Source organism: Bubalus bubalis, chromosome 13 (assembly GCF_019923935.1).
Source record: "Bubalus bubalis isolate 160015118507 breed Murrah chromosome 13, NDDB_SH_1, whole genome shotgun sequence".
NCBI lineage: Eukaryota > Metazoa > Chordata > Mammalia > Artiodactyla > Bovidae > Bubalus > Bubalus bubalis.
Genome location: NC_059169.1, coordinates 405,684 through 425,094, shown reverse-complemented (window position 1 = coordinate 425,094; position 19,411 = coordinate 405,684). Strand labels below are relative to the sequence as shown.

Here is a 19,411-nt window from a genome sequence, read left to right as displayed (position 1 = left end):
GGTGAACCGCGGGGGTCACGTCTCCAGGACTCAGACTCCACTTAGCCCGGGCCACCTGGCGATGAGGAACAGGCCCGCACCTTCCGTCCAGAAGACTCAGAACCTGGGCAGAGGCCGGGCGTGGGCATGGAGACCTCGGGCTGGGCAGGAACAGGTGAGCACCTGGCGGACAGGGCGCTGCGCGTGCACACACTGTCTCCTCCGAGCATCCGCACGAGCACACACCCGACCTCCTCTCCTTCCTGTGCACACACATATGCACCTGCTCAAACACGCCTACGGACACAATCCCAGCCTGCCTTTCTCCTCCGAGAGTACACACACTGTGTGCTACTCGACCCCGCTCCTCCAAGTCCCCACATCTGCACATGCATGCACACACACACACACCCACAACACACTTGACTCCTGCCTCTGTGTGCACACTCTTGCATCTATCCCCTACTCCTGGCTGTGCACACATGCCAGTGTACCCCCATCTCTGGCCCCCGTGTGTGTACACACTCATCTGCACACCTTCCACTGTTTCCCAAGTGCCTACGAAATGCATACACCCCCCCCAGCCCGTGACCCCCAGGTGCATGCACATCCACACACACCAGGCCTCTGTCCCTGTGTGCGCACAGGTGCACACGTCCCAGTTCCTATCCCCAGGGTGCACACACACGCACGCGCGCGCCCATGCCTGTCCCCCGTGTGCGCACATGTGCTCATATCCCTGACTCAGCTCCCCTGCACGCGCACCGCGGAGTCCTGGACCAGGCCCTCCTCTCCATCCCCAGCCGGCGCGCGCGCACACGCGTGCACGCGTGCACACACGCGTGCACGCGCCCGAGCAGCTCATCTTCTCCGAGCGCGGGCCGCCGGGCGGGAGGAGAGTGGGGGGGAGGGGGAGGGGGAGGGGGAGGGGGAGGAGGAGGAGGAGGAGGGAGCCGAAGGCGCGAAAAGGCGCGCAGGCGCGCTGCGGGAGTCGGGCCGCCGCCCACGTCACCGCGCCGCGCACGTCACGCCGCCCGACGCTCGCAGGGTGAGCCCCGCGCCCGGCGCCTCGGCAGGGCAGGGACCCCGGCCGAGCGCCGCCGGGACCGCCGCCCCCCGCCCGCCGCCCGCGGGTGCGCGCCCGCTGCCCGCGCCGCCCGCCCGCCAGGTGCGGCGGGCCGGGGTCCCCAGGGGCGCGCGCCGGGCGCCCGGACCCGCCGCCCCCGCCCCGCGCCGCGTGCGCCGCCCCGGTCCCCGCGCGCCGGGGCCGCCGCCTGGGCGCCCAGGTGACCCCCGGAGGGGGCGCGGGCCGGGGGCCCGGGCGGGGCCTGCGGGCAGCCTCGGGGCGGAGCGGCGCGCGCATCCGCGCCTGGCGGGGTCGGGGCGGGGCGGGCCCGGGCGCGCGGGGCCGGGGTCCGAGGTCCGGGGCGCGAGCCCCACCTGCCCGCCGACTGCCGGTTCCGGCGCGCGGGGCGCGCTCGCGGGAGGCGGCCGCGGCCTAGTGACAGGCCGGAGGCCGGGGCCCCGGAAGCCCACCTGTCAGAGTTACCGGTTGGCCGGTGGTCGCGGGTGGGCCGGGGGCGTCTACGGGTAGCGCGTGCGCGCGGGGCCGCTCCGGGTGGGGGCTCGGGCCGCGGTGCCAGGCTGATCCACGCCGGGTCTTTGTGCGCCTCGGGGAGGCCGGCGGGCAGCCGGGTTGTGGACGCTTCCCTGCCTGAGATGACTTTAAAGTCCCTGGGTGGGGGGCGTTTCTGGGCCGCACCCCAGGGACGGAGTGTGGGCTTGGAGAGGAAGGGACTCCTGCCGCTTAGATGGGTGGTGATGCTGAGGGGACGGTAGTGTTGTCAACTTCTCATTTCAGCCTGGCTCATTCCTCCTCTCTCCTTCTTTTTACCAGGAAAACTATTTTTCTTTTCTGGAGGGTGACCATTACTAGCATCGATTTCACGGATCTGGTAACATGGCAAAAGATGTGAGTACGTGTGTCTGCTTTGTGCTGGACTGATGTCTGCCTAGCACTGCGTTCTCGGTCACTCCCCACCTTGTTTCAGAATGACCACCCATAAACTGCGGGCGTGTTGGTGTTCAGACCTTTCAAGCAAAGAGACAAAGTAAAGGTGAGGAGGTGGGGACAGCCGGTGGTGCCGCACGCGGCCTGAGCGATGCTGGCCTCCGCCTGGGCCACGCAGGCCTGAGCTGCGGCAAGCTGCGTCTCGAGGCTGGTCACCGCCACGTTCCTTGGTCTCTTGGAGGCTGGTTGACTTGTAAATCAGTCGGGGCTTTGTGGGAGGACCCCCTGCCTGCAGAGGCACTGGGCAGGCGGAGCCTCCCTGAGCACCTGCTCTGTGTGCCTACTGGGAATTAGTTCAGCTTCCAGCCGTGAAAACGCTCAGCACTGGGCTTGGCAACTGTTTTTCTCAGAAAAAAATGAAATGTGGTGATAAACAAAAGTGAACAATCTGCTTTGTTTACATTTGTCATGAACCCATAGAATATCGTGAGTAAACTTTTTCACATTTTGCAAGAAATAGGCTTTTAGGCCTCCACGCGGAGCTGACTTCATGGGCCCTGGCACTCCGTCCTACCCTTGGTAGCATCAGTTAAATTCCCTGAAACCCCAGCTCTGTCTGTCGGTGTTTCTTGGAACTTGCTGTTCTGTGAATGTCAGGGACGAGAGGCTGTTTACTTATTTACTCATCAGTTGCACGGAGTTGGAAATACAGCCCGAGGCACAGTGTATCCGTATCTGTGGGGCCAGAATAGCACACTTGAGCCCTTTCGTGGGGGTGAGCCCGGCATCCCAGGTGGCGTGTCTGTGGTGAATGTCATGACCTGCGTGTGCCGTGGGGGTGACTTATCATCTCTGAGAGTCCACGGTCCCACCTGGTCCTCTGCTTTGTTTGCTCCAGGATGAAGGCCGGGCGGGGGCCTGGCTTGCTGCCTTGCTATGTGAAGCCCCGAGGGTTCTGACTCCTCTGAGGCACCTGGAGGGTATCAGGGCGGATGGTTGTCACCCCGCTCGGCTGCAGGAGAAGCGCTGCCCAGCGACCTTGTCCTCCGTCCCTCCTGGAGATGCAGCCTCACGGAGTGCAGCCCGGTGCTGGATGGAGTGACACGGCCCATCCGCCGTGGGGTAGGGAGGTGCCTCTGGAGTAGATGATACTAGGCTGAGTGGGGCGCAGGTGACGTGGCTGCGCCTGTGCTGAGCTGAGCCGTCTGGTGTGCTGGAGCCAGGTCTCAGCCGGGCTGGTGGTCGGCAGACGGAGGCTTGGCCCCTCTCCTGCTGACTGTGTCTAAGGCGCGTGTGACGTTTGAGTCTGGGAAGATGACTCTGCAGCCAGTGTTGACTTAGGTCACAGGGCCTCACTATGGTCTCAGATGTAAATCGAAGCCCCTCAAGGTGAAGTGGGTGGGCTGGGATGCCAGGGCATGGGGGCAGAGCTCTGGGGGCGCCGTGGGGGCTGTTGGGGCCTGGGGGGCTGGAGTTGATGCTGGGGGTCCCAGTGGAGGAGGTTGAGGGGCTGGGGAGGGGTGGCGTTGGGCATCCCCACTGGGTGGGCAGGTCTCCCTGGCGAGCTGGAGATGCTCCCTGCCCTGTTCAGGCTGCATCTGAGCCTGCATCAGGCTCAGAACCCTGCACCTCCAAACCGCGGGCCCTGTGCTCCGTCTGCCTCGCTGGGGCTGTGGGGCCTGCAGGAGTGGTGGCGGGCAGGGTGGGCCCGAGTCAAGGAAAAAGCATGCTCTTCCCCTGAACCTGGAGGGTGAGATGGGGGCCGTGCTTGAGCTCTGAGCCGCGGCTTGTCCTGGGGCTGCTGTTTCTAGTGCTCAGAGAGGTGTGAGTCTCTGTTGTTCACAGAGACGCGCAGACGGGACACTGTTATTCCTGTGTTTAACCTTCCTGTGGTAGGGGACAAAGCCCGACGCCTCGGGGTTCGCTGCCACGTTTCCTTTGAAAAGTGGGTCTCAGCGCCATCCTTCACTCCCCAGCCTGTCATTGCCCCTGGGCCCTCGGCCCTGGTTTGTGGGACTCGCCTTGGAGCTTGGGGGCTGTCTTTCGTGTGCACGTGGGGTAGTTCCAGGAATCTTGCAGTGAGACCCCCAGGTCAGCGAGGCCTGCGGGGGGGAGACTGTGGCATTGGGGGCGCCATCCAGGGGTACCTGTTCCCTCCCCCATGGGAACCTGTTGCCCTGGTGAGTGAACACGTGGTTCATTGGTTTTTGATTTACGGAACTGGGTGTCTGCGGGTTTTATTTTGTGCCTTGGGTCTGGTGAGAAGATCCCGGTCGGGGGGTTTTCAGCGTGCGGGACGCTCCTGGAGGGGAGATGTAGGCACGGGTTTCCATCTGACAGTGCCCACTGTCACCATCAGAAACATCTTGCACTGAACGCTGCAGTTGTGTGACGCACATCGGGCCGGGGTCTGATGTGTACTGAGTGTGTGCGTGTATGTGTGTGCAGGTGTGTGAGTGTGTACACATGTGTGCTGAGCATGTGTACATGTGAGCGTGTGTGAGCATGTGTGCACGTCTGTGTCACAAGTGTGCATGTGTGATGTGTGCGCCGAGTGTGTGTATGTGTGCACGTGTCTGCTGAGCATGTGTACAGTATGTGTACTGAGCATGTGTGTACAATGTGTGTGCATGCTGGGTGTGTGCATGCGTGCTGAGCATGTGTGTAAATGTGTGTGCCGAGCATGTGTGTCACGTGTGTGTGCTGGGTGTGTGCTGTGTGTACACGTGTGTTGGATGTGTATACATGTGTGCTAAAAGTGTGTGTACTCATGTGCACCCTGGGTGTGTGTGCATGTGCACATGTGTGTGCCAAGCGTGTGTACCTTAACATGTTTGGTATGTGTGCATGTGTGCTGAGCACATGTGTACATGTGTGCATGTGTGCTGGGTGCGTGTGTGTGATTATTGTGTGCACACATGAGTGTGTATATGTGTGCCGAGCATGTGTGTTCACATGTGTGCGTGTGTGCTGGGTGTGTGTGTGTGTGTGCTGAGCGTGTGGTGCCCACGTGCCCCTGCCTGGGCTGTCCCCTGCTCCTGTCTGTGGCCCCAGGAGCGACTGGGAGTCCTTGGCCTCTGGAAGACTGTGGTTATAAAGAGCCTGCGCTGTGGCTCTAGCTGTTCTGGAATTGGCTGGAGGGCCATCAAGGAGCCCACGACAGCCCTCAACTCTGAGGGGAGGAGGGTGCAGGGCCGCTGTCCCCCCGGGAGGACCTGTCCTCGTCCTCGTCCAGTGTCACACAGGTCTGTAATGAGCAGGGGCGGTCGCTGTGGGGAGTCACAGGCCTGCTTTTGCACAGATGCTCCAGGACTCTCGCGTGCCTCCCTCTCCCTCCGCTGTGGGAGCCGGGGTGGCCTTGTGCTGGTGGGAGAGCCCGGCTCAGCCCTGAGCTGGCCTGTGAGTTGTGGTCGTAGCTGCTCTGTGGTTGCACGTGGTGTTCTGAGTTCATGGTAACATCCCTGGATCGTGCTGTTGAGGGCAGGAAACCCAAAGAAACTGCGGAGCCTGAGCTCCCGGGTCTGGTTTAGCGAGCTTGTCTAAAACACATGTCCTACGTGCCGCTTTCCAGCGGCCGGGGTGGTGGGCACCTGCTTGGTCCCCAGGCCTCGCCGGGCTGAGCTGGCCAGGTGCTGGGCGGCCCTTTCCTTCCCGCCCGAGGCCTGAGTGAGAACACCCAGCCCGCTCCGCTGAGCACTGAGGCAGCACTGCTGTGCTTGTTCTCACGACAGGTTTTGGTGTTTGAGTTAACTTTTCCACACGAGATAAAATTGGAGAAAACCTGAGACGGTGTGAACAGCAGAGGGTCATGGCTTGGTCACGAGCGCGGCCCCAGAGCGCCCGGTGACACACCAGGTGCTGCCCACGTCCTGACTGTCGGGCGCCGCCTGGCCCCGGCCCTGAGCTGAGGGCATCCCCAGGGCTCGGGGGACCCCGCCTGGGGCAGTGTGACCCCAGGGCTGATCCCCGCACACAGTCACCTTTTCAAAGCTGTTCTCTCTGCTGTTGAACGAGTCTCACTTTTCTCCAGCATGGAATGAGCGGATGGCTCTTGCTCAGACGCCAGGCCTGGCTCCTCTTTCTGCGGTTTCGTGTGTTTGTTAGGCGGGGCTGCTTGAGGGCCAGGCCTCTGGGGGTGGGGCAGAGGTGGGACTTCCCCGGGCCCGTCCGTCAGATGGCCGCCTGCCGCCAGCATCGGTCAGCACCGAGGGCCTGGTGGGGGTGGACTGCTGGGGCGCCCTGGCCGTGGCCCGTCTAGGCTCTGAGCTGACGCGACATGTGTGGCTCTGAGGGTTCAATTTGAAGCTGGTCTTCTTTCTCTCAGCCTCTGTCGTTTGCCTCAGGACTTTGTCTGTCGGACTCCTGTTTTCCCAGGATCCAGTTATAAAGGGGATTCTGGTTTGACACAGCGAACCCCATCCATCTGCTAGGCTCGCAAACACAGTGCCTCCGACACTCGTGTCCCCGGTCCTGTCCGCCAGGCGCGCGCTGTCGGGGGCCTGGGCTGGGGCTGGGGAGCAGCACTGGACAGACCTCAAGGGGCCTCTGCCTGCAGGCCAGAGACGACAGGAGACAGGAGAGCCACCCCTCAGGCCGACCTCCTGGGCCTCCCTGCCCCAGAGACAGGTGAGGGCATGCTGGCCCCTCAGGCAGACCTCCTGGGCTTCCCTGCCCCACTGACAGTTGAACCAGCCCCTCGGGCCTGGCCTCCCGGGCCTCCCCGCCCCGGAGACAGGAGAGCCAACCCCTCGGGCCTGGCCTCCCGGGCCTCCCCGCCCCGGAGACAGGAGAGCCAACCCCTCGGGCCTGGCCTCCCGGGCCTCCCCGCCCCGGAGACAGGAGAGCCAACCCCTCGGGCCTGGCCTCCCGGGCCTCCCCGCCCCGGAGACAGGAGAGCCAACCCCTCGGGCTGACCTCCTGGGCCTCCCCACACCACTGACAGGTGCGGGCGTGCTGGCCCCTCACAGAGTGTCCTGGCGGCGCGTGCCCTCAGCGGGGAGTTTCCTATGTTGGTTGACGGCGTCACCCCAGCAGCTTTTCCGTCTCCGACTTTGGGTTTTCCATTTAGCAAACCTTCCACGAGGAGCGAATGTGAGCTACTTAAACAGTTCAAGGAGCGTTTCTTGTGGCTGTAAATGTGGCGTGCGTTGTACCTGAATAGAAAACCCAGGCAAGTGAGAGCAGAGTGGTCTGCCGGCCCATCTGAGAGCGGTTGCTGGGAGCCTGTGTCGTCCCTCCTGGGGTGGACGTGGTCATCCGTGGTGAAGGCGTGTTCCCCGTGTGTGGGAGCCCCGAGCTGCCTGCCCTGCCTGTTTCACGGCTCTGTGCTGCCGCTGCTCCGGAATCACTGGTTTTTTTCTTCTACCTCATTTTTAGCAGCTGCTTGTTTATTTGATCTGTTGGGGAATCATAGGTGGTCAGTTAGGAGAAGTGAGCTAAGACGGGAAATAATAAAAAATGAGACCTTCTCCCTAAGCTCATCTTGCAAAACTGGAACACGTGTGTGAGCCCCAGGCCCCTGGCGTGGAGCACAAGCCCCTTCTTGGTGAGCGGGTCCGCTCGTGTGCGTTTGTTGCGTAGACTGTGGCCCGCAGTGCCAGCTTTGAGCTCTGTAGGGTGGAGGCCATCTGAAGGCCCCCTTCTAGGTGGTTTGCAGTTTCCCCGGGCTTTCAGTCACAGGTACACGTGGCACGAGTGGGTGTTAGAAGTGAAGCCGTTGCCTGGTGGCCCGAGGCGCCAGTCTTGTGAGAGTCCTGAAAGGGGGGTTAACTCGCCACGTGCCCTCTGCTGGGTCCCTCGTGGCCGGGCCAGAGCCAAGGGGTCTCTCACGTTGGCACAAGTGCACGATAACCCACTCTGGGTCCTCAGTGGAGCGGCTGCACAGGCCCCGCGTGGACACCTGCACAGGTGTGCACTGCGTCTGAGACGTGCCCAGATGGCTTCCCCAGACAGGCGTGCCGGTCACACCTGCTTCCACCCATCTTAACGCCCTGTTTTTAGCACCGAATTTGATGATAACTTAAGAACCCACAAAGTTGCACTGCTTGATGGGTGAAGTTTCAAGGTGGTTTCAGTTTTAGTTTGCATCTTTGGTTGAAGGCTGGATGTGTCTGTGAGTTGAATGTCCCCATCAGGCAGTGGTTTCCTCTTGATTTGCACCCCAGGAATTAAGGACGTTCACGTGACCTTTGTCATCCTTCAGCACGAGGGGCAAGGTGCACCGTCATTTCAGGCTAACCCCTGGAGAGCACGCCTGAGTTCACAGCTGGCGTTTGGCATTGCGAGCAGGCGGCCTCCAGGTGTCTGTGCACCCCCCGACCCTCCGTCCTGGTGCAGCATGGCTGAGGCCCAGCGGGGTCCGTGCCGCCCCACGCCGCCCAGCCCTGTGCTTCCTGGGGTTAGACTTGAGGGCCTGGCAGGGGTCTTCTCTCTCTGTTGTCTCCTTTGCTTTTCAGAAAGATCAGGGTTTGAGTGAAAATGTCTTGTGCTAAACCAGCCGTCTAAATCGGGCCAGGGTTCTGGGGCTGAAGCAGGGAGCCCGCCCCATCTCCCTCTGTGCCCCCTGCCCCAGCCCTGGCTGCCGTGTAGGTGCGCCCATGGGTGGTGGGGCAGGGCCTCGAGGGCCCGAGGCCTGCTGCGCTGGGGGCCGTGGTCCGTCCTGGGGTCAGGATGCCCGCGTGTCCAGCGCTCTGACCAAGCCGGGGCTCCCTGAGGGGCAGTGGCCGGGCACGGCCTGGGGGCGTGGTCCATCCTGGGGTCAGGGGCGCCTGCGTGTCCAGCGCTCTGATTGAGCCGGGGCTCCCCGAGGGGCGGTGGCTGGGCACGGCTGGGGGGCGTGGTTCGTCCCAGGGTCAGGGGCGCCTGCGTGTCTGGCGTTCTGAACTAGCTGGAGCCCTGTGCTCAGGCCAAAGCACCAGTCTGCTCCCCCAGTGGTCCCCCCGTGGACCCCCTCGCTGACTTCAGACGTGACTGATGAAAGGACATGCAGTTCAGTGATAAGGGCAGTACTGCATTGCCCCAAGGGCCGAGCCTAAAGGCGGAAGCAGTCATTTTCCTGCGGGTGACGCAGCCGATCACGGTGGGTGACCCTGCGCGCGCCCGGCTGGCAGCTCGGCCTGACGCCGTCTCACTGTGTTGTTGTCCCCGCAGGCCGGTCTAATTGAAGCCAACGGGGAACTCAAGGTCTTCATAGACCAGAACCTCAGTCCTGGGAAAGGTAAGGGCGCCTGGCTCGGCCCGTTCCCCTGCCCTGTGTCTCGGCGTCCCTGACGTTCCGGGGTTCCGGCTCAGCGGCCGCGTCTACCTGGCTTGCAAGTCCTTGCTGTTTGTGGAGAGCCAGGGCAAGTGGAAGCGTGCGAGGACGTGAGCACAGTACTGGGCGCACTTTCCTCCCGCCCCAGGGCAGCCCCGCGCACCCTGCCGGGACCCCTGGCATGTGAGAGTGGCAGGGGCCCCGTGTGCACGGTTGTCTGGAGTGAGTGGTGGACACGTGCCCACTGCTGCGTCCCCGGGGCGGGAAGGTGTCTGTCCCTTGGCTGCGTGTCCGGGTGTCCGAGTGTGGGGGGCAGTGTCCTTGCGGTCGCTCCTCCTGGGCAGAAATGTGCTGCTGCTGCAGGAGGAGAAGCCTGTGAGTCTGTGCCCGTCTGCAGACACACGGGGAGGTGTCTGGGTGCACTCAGTTCTAACTGAAGTTCTCTGAAAATCAGAACTCTGAGCGCTGGGTCCTGTGGTCCCACCAGAACATTTTGTCGGGGCAGGCAGCCCACAGGGTTCGGGCAGGTTGGGGGCAGCCAGGTGCAGCGGAGCCCTGAGCCCTGCACGCGAGGGCCTGGTGTGCGCTGGTCAGGAGAGGGCGGTGTGGGCACAGCCGCCAGGTTTGGGAGTCAGGCTCAGCTGAGGTGCCTGCAGCCGCCCGTGGGTCTGACGTGGTCCAGGGCAGGAGGGCCGCCTGCGCGGCGATCAGCTGGTGCAGATGCCTTGAGCCCGGACACAGGGCCGCTGCAACGTCGCCTCTTGCGTTGCAGGCGTGGTGTCCTTGGTTGCCGTCCACCCCTCCACAGTGAACTCTCTCGGGAAGCAGCTCCTGCCAAAGACCTTTGGACAGTCCAACGTCAACATCACTCAGCAAGTGGTAAGGCCGGGAGGCTTGCTGTCTGAGGCCACGGTCTCGGGTGCAGGGCTGGTGCCGGGCGCCCCCCGGCTCGGGGCTGCCTGCCCACGGCTTCTCAGCTGCTCCTGCCTCTGCTTTCGTGGGGTCTGCTGGGCAGTGCGTGCTCTCGGGTGAGCCAGCTGCTCCTTGGCCAGGGCCTGTTGCCTGCCCAGGACTCGAGGCCAACCTCTCGTGGGTTTGGGGCTCTGCGGATGTGGGTTGTAGCTTTTCTGGCCTTCCTGGCTGATTGGAGGGGTCAGACTCCCGGGGCCTTGCCCAGTGCCCCCCAGGAGCCCCCACCAACTCCTGCCCGCAGGCTTGGCGGCCTCTTCCTGATGTGACCTGTGGCTGTGAGGGGTGGGGCATTTGCGGCCCACCTGCGCCTGCGGCCTGGCCCCCGGCGGGTGTGTGACGGCCCGACACTCAGCCCCACTGTGACGCTGGCCACGTTGGCTCAGCAGCTTTGCTGCAACGCTCCAAGTCCATAGTACGTGGAGGCCTGGGCCTTCCTGTAACATCACAGATACTCAATAAATGTTTTTCTGACGGAAGTTATAATTCACATCATTTTATCTTATAGGTACTGTGTGTTGTGTTATAGCAGAGTCACGGCCGAGAGTGGCTCGGTGAGCGTAGGAACAGTTCTGTTGCTGTTTCCAGTTTATATAGCGGGGAACAGGAGTGACATGGAGATTTCTGTCGGTGTCCCAACCTTCAGCCCCTCAGCGGACGCTCCCCTGCGGCTTCCTAGAGCTGGCTCAGGCCGAGCTAGTCAGGCGGCGCAATCTTCCCCGCGCCCCGGTGCCTCTCCAGCTGCACACACAGGCTGAGCGCAGAGAGCTGGGGGTTCTCACAGGAGGTCGGTCGGTGGAGAGCCGTGGAAATCGGGGTGTGAGGGCGGACTGAGCACCTGCAGGGCCCTCTGTGAGGCTGAGGTACCGCCTGCAGGCACGGGGTGCCCTGCCCACCCCCATGTCCTGTGTGGTCCAGGAAGGCCACCTTGGGGACGGACAGCCAGTGGGCACCTGCTCTCCCTGCACAGCAGCTGTGGCTGAGGGGGGTGTCCTCCGGGTGGGCGGGGAGCAGGCGCTATCAGGGGGGCAAGGACCGAGGCGGGGGGTCAGCAGCAGCCTGGCCGCGGGCGGGGCTGCCATCCTGAGCCTGTTCTCCTGAGCGCTGGAGGGACGGCTCACGAGGGGATGAGCCGTGACCTGGGGCCCCCTCAGCACTCACTCGCGAGGCCTCGGCTCTAGGGGTTCTCGCCTTCCACCCTGGTCCAGTCTGGGACACACGTGCCGTTTGATCACTTTCTAGAGCACGTGCTGTTTGATTTTATATCTCTTGAATGAGAGTGAAACACTGGTGATGCTTTGATCACTGGGAACGTGGATTAAGAGACTGGAATTCAGCTGAGCTGTTTTCCTTTCCATGGTTTGTGGATCGTTGATATTCATAGGTGACCTGGGCTTAGGGATAATTTGCAAAGTGCCAGGTCAGCTGTGTCAGGGCTGTGGCAGGTAGCCCTTATCCTGCTAAGCAGCGGACTAGTGGGAGAATCCAGCTTAAAATAGCACAGATGTGCCTGCTCTCCACCCCCAGCACCGGGGGCCTGGGGCTCCCATGCCGGTCCCCGGGAAGCACTGCTTCTGAGTGGTTTCCCGGCTCAGGCACGAGTCTCTGGGAAGCTGAGCTCCTACCTGGCTGGATGAGGCAGTGTGTGCATGCCCTGTGAACGTGGGGCCACGGGTCAGGGCTTCTGGGCCAGATGTCTGTGCCCGAGCAGTGGGTGCCTGCCTCCACCCTGGTGGCACTGCCCCCAGCCCCCACCGTGCGCTGGCCGGGGTGCCCAGGCTCCCTGTGTGGGTGGGCGGGCACTGGGGTCACCGCAGTGAGCCCCACTGGCCCTGGGTTCTTTTCCTTTTCGTCTTCGGGGCTCGTTGCTGCCCCAGTGAAGCGGTCTCATCTCTGTCCGGGTCGCGGGCGAAGGCGGTGAAGTGGAGCGTGCGGGTCTCGGGGTCGTCTCCAGCCGCCCGTGTGCAGCGGGTGTGCGACGGCAGCCGGGGCTCCGGGGCTCTCGGGACCCTCCTCCAGCCTCTGCTTAACGACACTCAGCGGCGGCTGTAGGTAGCAGGAGAAGATGAGGTGGCAGCGTCGTGTGTGGGAGATTCTGACTGTCCTGAATTGTCTTTTTTGACTGTAGGTAATTGGTACGCCTCAGAGACCTGCAGCGCCAAACACTATCGTGGTGGGAAGCCCACACACCCCTAACACTCACTTTGTCTCCCAGAACCAGCCTTCAGACCCCTCACCTTGGTCTGCCGGGTGAGCACTTGCCTAGAACTCCCCCCACCCAGCCTCTGCGTGCACGTGGGCACCGGCGCGCTGGAGGAGCGGGCAGTGGCCCCGAATGGCCTCGAGAGGCCAGGCCGCGGGCAGCCGCCCTGAGTTCTTGGGGGGGGTGGTGGCGCGCGGAGGGTGGGCTCCAGCTTCTGAGCCGTTGTCTGTGCTGGGAAGTACCGTCTGTGGAGCCCCAGGAAGTGGGCGGGTCTTCCAGCCTCTCCCCCTGCTGCTAAACGTGGCTGTGTGCAGCCGCCTGCCACGGTCACACTGTTGCCTTAATCCTTTCCTCCAAAAGCAAAGTAACGTGAAACAGTTTTACTCAGAGGTCAGCTGTGTGACTCTCCTTAAAGACAAAAAGCTACTGGTTCTAAAGCAACAACCATCAGTCCCCAAAACCCCTCAGTGGGGAACCTGGGCGCCTTTCCCCTGATGTGGCGACTTAGAAGGCCAGGTGTTGGGTCTCCCTCCTGGCTGCCATGTGGCCTCGTCTCAGCTGGGCTGCGTTTGCCCCAAATTCCGAAATTTGCAGCAAAACTTCCGTAGCTCCTCACGTCCGATGACGTTTTATTAAGAAGCACCGTTTAGCGTCTGGACACCTGTCCGATGTGTCCCAGGTCCTGCCCTGCTTTTCCCTAGAGTTGAAGAGACGTGTGGGATGCGGCCATGTGGACGTTTGTCCTGCGGCCTTTCAAGGAGGGGGGGTCCCTGGATGGGGGACGGAGCCAGGCTCCCACCCCTCCTCTGTTGGGCATGGCCCATGGGGGCCCCTGGCGGAACGAGCCGGCCCCAGACGCTAGTGTGGCCGGCCTGCGCTGCGAACTGAGGCCGCGGCTGCTCCGTGCTGTCCCCGCAGGAAGCGCAACCGGAAAGGAGAGAAGAACGGGAAGGGGCTGCGGCATTTCTCCATGAAGGTGTGTGAGAAGGTGCAGCGCAAGGGGACCACGTCGTACAACGAGGTGGCCGACGAGCTGGTGGCTGAGTTCAGCGCTGCTGACAGCCACATCCTGCCCAGCGAGTCGGTGAGTGCGCCAGGCAGGCCGCCCTGCCGCCTCTCGTGGGTGCAGAGGAGGCCCCGGAACCCTGGAGAGGCCGCCCCGCCACCTCCCGTGGGTGCAGAGGAGGCCCCGGAACCCTTGGGAAGGACGTTTCTTGACCCACTGGTGCCGGGAAGCTGTCGCATCCCTGTGGCATCTGTTCGCTCCTGTGGGCCGTGCAGGGGCCGCCCTGGGTCGGGGGGCAGCGTGTGGCCTCGGGTGTGTCCAGGGTCCGGTGCTCACGTGCTGCTCTGCACGTGGTCCTGGGCCGTCTGGAACCCCCCGCGTCTCTGCCAGGCCTACGATCAGAAGAACATCCGGAGGCGTGTGTATGACGCACTGAATGTGCTCATGGCGATGAACATCATCTCCAAGGAGAAGAAGGAGATCAAGTGGATCGGCTTGCCCACCAACTCCGCCCAGGAGTGCCAGAGCCTGGAGGTGCCCGGCTGCCCTGGGGTGCTGGGTGGACCTGGGGGTGCTGGGCACAGCCGTGCTGCCCCTGGTGGTGACCCGGGGCTGGAGGCTGATGGCCCGGGGCGGGTACACTCCACATCTTGGCCTGTGGGGGTTTTAAAGAATGTTGTATCCACGCCCAGAGGAGGGGAAGCCGGGCGGAGGTGGTGCAGTCCTGAGACAGAGGAGCCGCCCGCGTGCCTGGCAGCAGCTGCCTCGTCTGGCCCCCTGGCCCCCATCAGGCTCAGGGCTCGTGCCTTTGGTGACCATGTGTTGCCTTGGATTTTAAAATATGCTTCAGAAACGAACCGTGATGGTTTTGTTTTGGTGTTTGGTCTTTGAAGGTGGAGAGACAGAGAAGGCTGGAAAGGATAAAACAGAAACAGTCACAGCTTCAAGAGCTCATCCTGCAGGTAAGGGGCTCCTGCCCGGGAGGCCACTTGGTGGTGCAGGCGCCGCGAGCCTGTCATCTGGCCTCCAGGCATTTGGTTCTGGGCGTGTTTTCCCTGGCCGGCGGCTCCCTGGGCAGCCACTCTGACCTCTCAGCGGACCAGCCTTCTTGGTGTTGGCTGGGGCCGGGCAGGGCCGTCGCATATGCCCAGGCGGAGGCTAGCTGTTCAGTGGCCGCGGGAATCAGCGTGTGCCAATTGTGCGTCTTTTGTAGCAAATCGCCTTCAAGAACCTGGTGCAGAGGAACCGCCAGGTGGAGCAGCAGGCCAGCCGGCCGCCCCCGCCCAACTCAGTCATCCACCTGCCTTTCATCATCGTGAACACCAGCAAGAAGACGGTCATCGACTGCAGCATCTCCAACGACAAGTAGGCCGTGGGGGAGGGGCCTGCCGGCGAGGGTGGGCGGGGCCTGCTCTGCGCCGCGCTGCGTGTCTGCGGGGTCGCCAGGCGAGGCTCCCAGGGTTTCCTCCACTGGCGGGTTCCCCCCCGCAGGCTGTGCGGGCCCCTTGGAAGGGAGGGCGGTGGGGTCCGTGAGGACTGCTGTCAGGACGGCAGGCGGCACCTGGGGCCCGTCCCGGGGGCGTCGCTGCCTCTGATGGGTGGGTTGTATGCCGGGGAAGGTTTGGGGGCTCGGGGTCCGAAGTCAGGCATCGGCTCCGTCTTGGAGACGGTGCTTTTCTGACGGCGACCGTCGCCTCCAGGTTTGAGTACCTGTTCAATTTCGACAACACGTTTGAGATCCATGACGACATTGAGGTGCTGAAGCGCATGGGCATGGCCTGCGGGCTGGAGTCCGGGAGCTGCTCCCCCGAGGACCTGAGGGTGGCCAGGAGCTTGGTGCCGAAGGCACTGGAGCCTTACGTGACAGGTCAGCGGCCTGGGGGGGTCGCCTGCCTGCGGGGGCAGCAGAAGCAAGGGGGGCGGGGGATGAGGGGGCTCGGGGTTTGGGGTGTGGGTGTGGTGCCTGTAGGGTTCTCAGCTGAGCAGGGGTCCTGGAGTCTGTCCTGGTGCCCCTCCGGCCAAGCTGGGGGTCCTGGCGTAGGGTGGGGGCGCTCTGGTGAGAGGAGAGGCCTCCCTGTGCCCCTCTGGTGAGCCCCGCGTTGGGTGGCCTGGGGGCTCCCGAGCCCTGCAGGACGTCCATGAAGCATCTCCTGTGTGCTGACCCCCGACGCCAGTGGTTGCCCCACTGACCCCTGCTGCCCACCTGTTCTTGGCGTTGTGGTCGTGCTCGGGAGGAGGGTCGGGGCGGGGTCCCGCGGGGAAGAGGGGTGGGGCCGGGGTCTCGCCGGGAGGAGGGGCAGGGGAGCCGTCCCCCCTTGGCCCGTCCATCCGTCTCCTGGAGGCCGTGTCCCTTCCCGCCCCTGCAGTGCCCTCGTCGCCACCTTCCCGAGGGGTGCCGGGCCGGGAGCCATCCGCTCTTAGAGTCCTATGGCCTCTGCTTCGTGACGTTTGCCTCGTTTTCTTCCTCTTTGCAGAGATGGCTCAGGGATCCCTCGGCGGTGTGTTTGTCGCGTCGGCAGTGTCGACCTCTAACGGCACGCGGCTGTCTGCCAGGTAACTGCGCCCCCGGGAGCCGCGCGGCCACCCTCCCCGGCGGGAGGCCCGGGTCTCGTGAGCGGCCTCCGTCCTGCTCGGAGCGGGGCTCCCTGCTCAGCAGACACCCCAGGGCCCCAGGGTCTCCCGGAGCTTGTGCTCTGAGCAGAGAAGCTGTTTGTCCTGGTGAGATTTTCCCCCCAAAGATCAGTAGCGGTACGTGGACTTTATTTTCTATTAAAGTAACTCCGCGCAGTGGCGGCAAAACCCGCGTGGCCGGCAGCCTGAGCGCCGCTGTTTCTCCGTCTGTTTCTTCCCCTTTTCTTTTCAACGCACTTGAAGTCACCATGTACATGTGATCTTGTCGTTGCTTTTTCTTATTTTACCGTTTGTTGCCTGCATTCCTCTACGTGTTGAAGGAACTTCTATCATTTCAGTCAGAGTGTGTTTGAGCTGTGACCTCACAAGCCCCCGGAGCAGGGCTGGGTCAGGCCTCGGCATTCCTCCTGGTTCTTAAAGATAAGTGTAAGGGGATTTCCGTTTGAGTGTGGACAGAACAGTGGTCTTGTGTAGTACCATGTTGGGCCTCATACATGTTCATATCAGTCCTGGTCAAGAACGTCTCGTTTCTCACACACATGAAATCAGCAGCATGTGGGTCTGACGAAACCGGATTGGCTAGTAAACCCTGAGTGCACCTGCCTCGAAGGCTGCCTCTGCGTGACCCCGGCTCAGCCTCAGTGCGCCTGAGGGAGGGCAGGCTCCCTGTGAGGGTCTTGGCGCCCAGCCCCTCGCGGGGTGCCCGCACCTGGTTGCGTTTTGACAGAGGTTGGCTGGTTTTAAATTCTGAATCTGCCACTGTGCATGGCCCGGTTTGTAAAGTCTGAACACTGATTATTCTGAGAGGTGGAATTCGGGTATTTTCTACACTTTCCTCTTTAAGAAATTCTTTATATTAATGAACTTTCGGGCTCTTGTCAGTGTTTTTAACAAGATGAAAGCCAGTACCATTTCGGAAGAAAAGCTGACCCCGGGGCCCCGGTTTACTGAGCTGCCCTCTCTGGTCGTGCATTCAGGGGGTTCCTGGCTGCAGGCAGCCGCAGCTTCAGCCTGTTTTCCACTCTTTCCGACGTGGTTGCTAGATGGGGGTTTCCCAGATATGGGGTTACTTTGTTAGAGAGCGTGATACGGCCTAGGTTGTGCTGAGCAGCGTCAGTAAACACCAGTAAAAGGTATTAAGACATGCGTGTGGTTTTCTCTTAAAAGGAAAACATGCTGAGCATTGGAAAACCGCGTGCACACCCGTGAATGCACACACGTGTGTCACACGCCCCACCCTCTCCTCCCGCAGAGGTCACGACGGGCACAGCGGGGGCTTTGGAGGAGGGTTTCGGGGTCTCTGTTGGTGCGCGGGGCTTCTGTTCCTGGCGCGGTGAGAAACAGGAGCCCGCCCGAGCTGCTCGCTCCGTCGTGCTGGGCGAGGGTGACGGTGAGCTCAGCCTGGGAGAGGCGGGTTCTGTGCCACCGGGCATGCGGCCCCTGATGCCCCTGTCCTTGCAGCGACCTGGCCAATGGCGCGGACGGGGCGCTGGCCACGAGCTCCAGCGGGTCGCAGTACAGCGGGTCCCGGGTGGAGACACCCGTGTCGTGCGTCGGTGAGGACGACGAAGACGACGAGGACTTCAACGAGAATGACGAGGAGGACTGAGCCGCTGCCCGCGGCCAGGAGCGCGCGGCGTGAGACGTCCGTCCCGCGCCCTCCTCCCAGAAGAGCTTGCCGACCTCCGGGCTCAGGGCGCTTCTGACGAGCCACTCGCCGTGCCCCGGGGGTCCCGACGAGCCGCCTGTGTTTGACAGCGACACACGACCTCTACTCTTTCGGATTTTGTGTTTTCGTTTGCTGTTTTTTAAGTTCAGAGTTCATTTCGCCCCCTGAGTTTGCTGGAGAAGTTGTGCCGCCTCCATGCCGCCCTGCGGGCCCAGCACAGCGCTCGGGGGCACTGCGGGCCCGGCAGCGCCCAGCTCTGCTTCTCGACGTTTCGTTCTGACTTTGTTTCCCTTAAGTTATACTGACTGCGTGAGTCCAGCGGGCTTACACTTTGGTTTGCTCTGTGCTGCAGCAAGTGGATCGCAAGGTCCCTTTTCGTTTTCGTTTTGTTGGGTGAAAGTTTGCTGCCATGCTGGTGCAGCGATGGGAACTGAAGCTTGGGAGGGTTTACTGCTTGTGGTAAAATGTGCCTGATTTCTTACAGGCAGTGTTCGGAAACTTTTTATTATATAGTTGTTTACATACTTATAAGTCTATCATTTAAAGACATGTACTGAAACAAATGTTGTATTTGTTTCATAAGCATCTTCCTGTAATCTATTATAAAGTTGAAATTAAATATAGAGAATGTTTTAACAGTTTTTTAACTCAAAATTTGTCAATCATTTTTAATAGTTCTTTTTTTATAAAAAGAAAAAAGAATTTCAGGGCAGGCAGTAGTCTCTTTTAAAATGTATTCACCAGAACCATTAACTGCACAGTTGCTGTTAGCTGCCTGTTCTAAAATAATAGTCTTTTTATTGGAACACAAGTAAACTTTTCTGTAATATTTTGTGGAATAAAGAGACTTTAATTGTTTGACTTGTTTAACTCGGCACTGCTGGTTTTTATTAATAAAGTGCGCATGGGCATTTCAAACGAGCCGCGTGTCCCTGTGATTCGGGATGCTCTCTGCAGCTCGTCTACCCCACCTTTTCTGCAGGGAGGAGCGGGTGCGGGCCCTGCGGCAGATACAGGACCCACCACAGCCCCAGCCTCTCCTGCACTGCCCCGGGGGCGGGTGAGGAAGGTGGTCCCGAGGACACAGCCGAAGTGGTGCCTCCTCTCTGGCTGGTGGTGGGGAGAGCGCCTGTTCCTTGTCTTACTTTTGGAAGAACCGTACTCATCACCTTGGGGCTTCCCAGGTGGCCCAGTGGTAAAGAATCCGCCTTCAGTGCAGGAGACATGGGTTCTGTCCATGGGTCAGGAAGATCCCCTGGAGGATGAAATGGCAACCCACTCCAGTATTCTTCCCTGGAGAATTCCATGGACAGAGGAGCCTGGTGGGCTGCAGTCCATGGGGTCGCAGAGTCGGACACGACTGAGCAACTGGACTAGACTGAACTGAGACAGAACCTAGCATATGTGAATATTACCACTACCTTTAACGTTTGAATCCTTGTGAAACATGACCTTTGCAGACACATCCCCAAAAGGTCAAAAGCGCGGGGAAGCTGGGGCGGAAGGACGGGGGTGATGCCCTCGCAGGTGATGGGCCTATAGTAAGATGACCAGGCCAGCCCTTCCTCACCTTCCTCCTGGATCCCAGGAGCTGAAACAGAGTTTAAGGCTTTGACTTTCAGAAAAAGAGTAAGATGGTAAGATGGGCAAGTTCAATGCTTTATTCAGGTTGTCTGAAGTCACGAGCAAAG

At 61.6% G+C, this 19,411-nt stretch overlaps 1 protein-coding gene across 6 annotated transcripts; it reads left to right on the top strand.

Annotated features, from left to right (window-relative positions):
- The first annotated feature begins 956 nt into the window (after positions 1–956).
- On the top strand, positions 957–18,590 carry TFDP1 (transcription factor Dp-1). 6 transcript variants are annotated; one of them, XM_006076616.4, is made up of 12 exons: positions 957–1,027; positions 1,877–1,951; positions 9,140–9,206; positions 10,015–10,121; positions 12,340–12,461; positions 13,333–13,498; positions 13,811–13,954; positions 14,314–14,382; positions 14,634–14,785; positions 15,121–15,287; positions 15,895–15,973; positions 17,513–18,590. In XM_006076616.4, the coding sequence occupies exons 2-12, from the start codon at positions 1,940–1,942 to the stop codon at positions 17,658–17,660; spliced, it is 1,233 nt and encodes a 410-aa protein (XP_006076678.4). In that variant the 5' UTR covers positions 957–1,027; positions 1,877–1,939; the 3' UTR covers positions 17,661–18,590. The 6 variants fall into 6 exon arrangements, with proteins under 6 accessions (XP_006076678.4, XP_044782961.2, XP_044782963.2 ...); XM_044927026.2 differs by lacking the exon at positions 957–1,027 and adding an exon at positions 1,125–1,147; XM_044927028.2 differs by lacking the exon at positions 957–1,027 and adding an exon at positions 1,246–1,265.
- The last annotated feature ends 821 nt before the right edge of the window (positions 18,591–19,411 follow it).

What these genes read in the sequence shown, in the direction of transcription:
- TFDP1 (XM_006076616.4), top strand. An exon ending in TCAACATCACTCAGCAAGTG is followed by an intron (nt 10,122 to 12,339) that starts GTAAGGCCGGGA and finishes TTTTGACTGTAG; the next exon opens with GTAATTGGTACGCCTCAGAG. An exon ending in ACATCCTGCCCAGCGAGTCG is followed by an intron (nt 13,499 to 13,810) that starts GTGAGTGCGCCA and finishes CGTCTCTGCCAG; the next exon opens with GCCTACGATCAGAAGAACAT.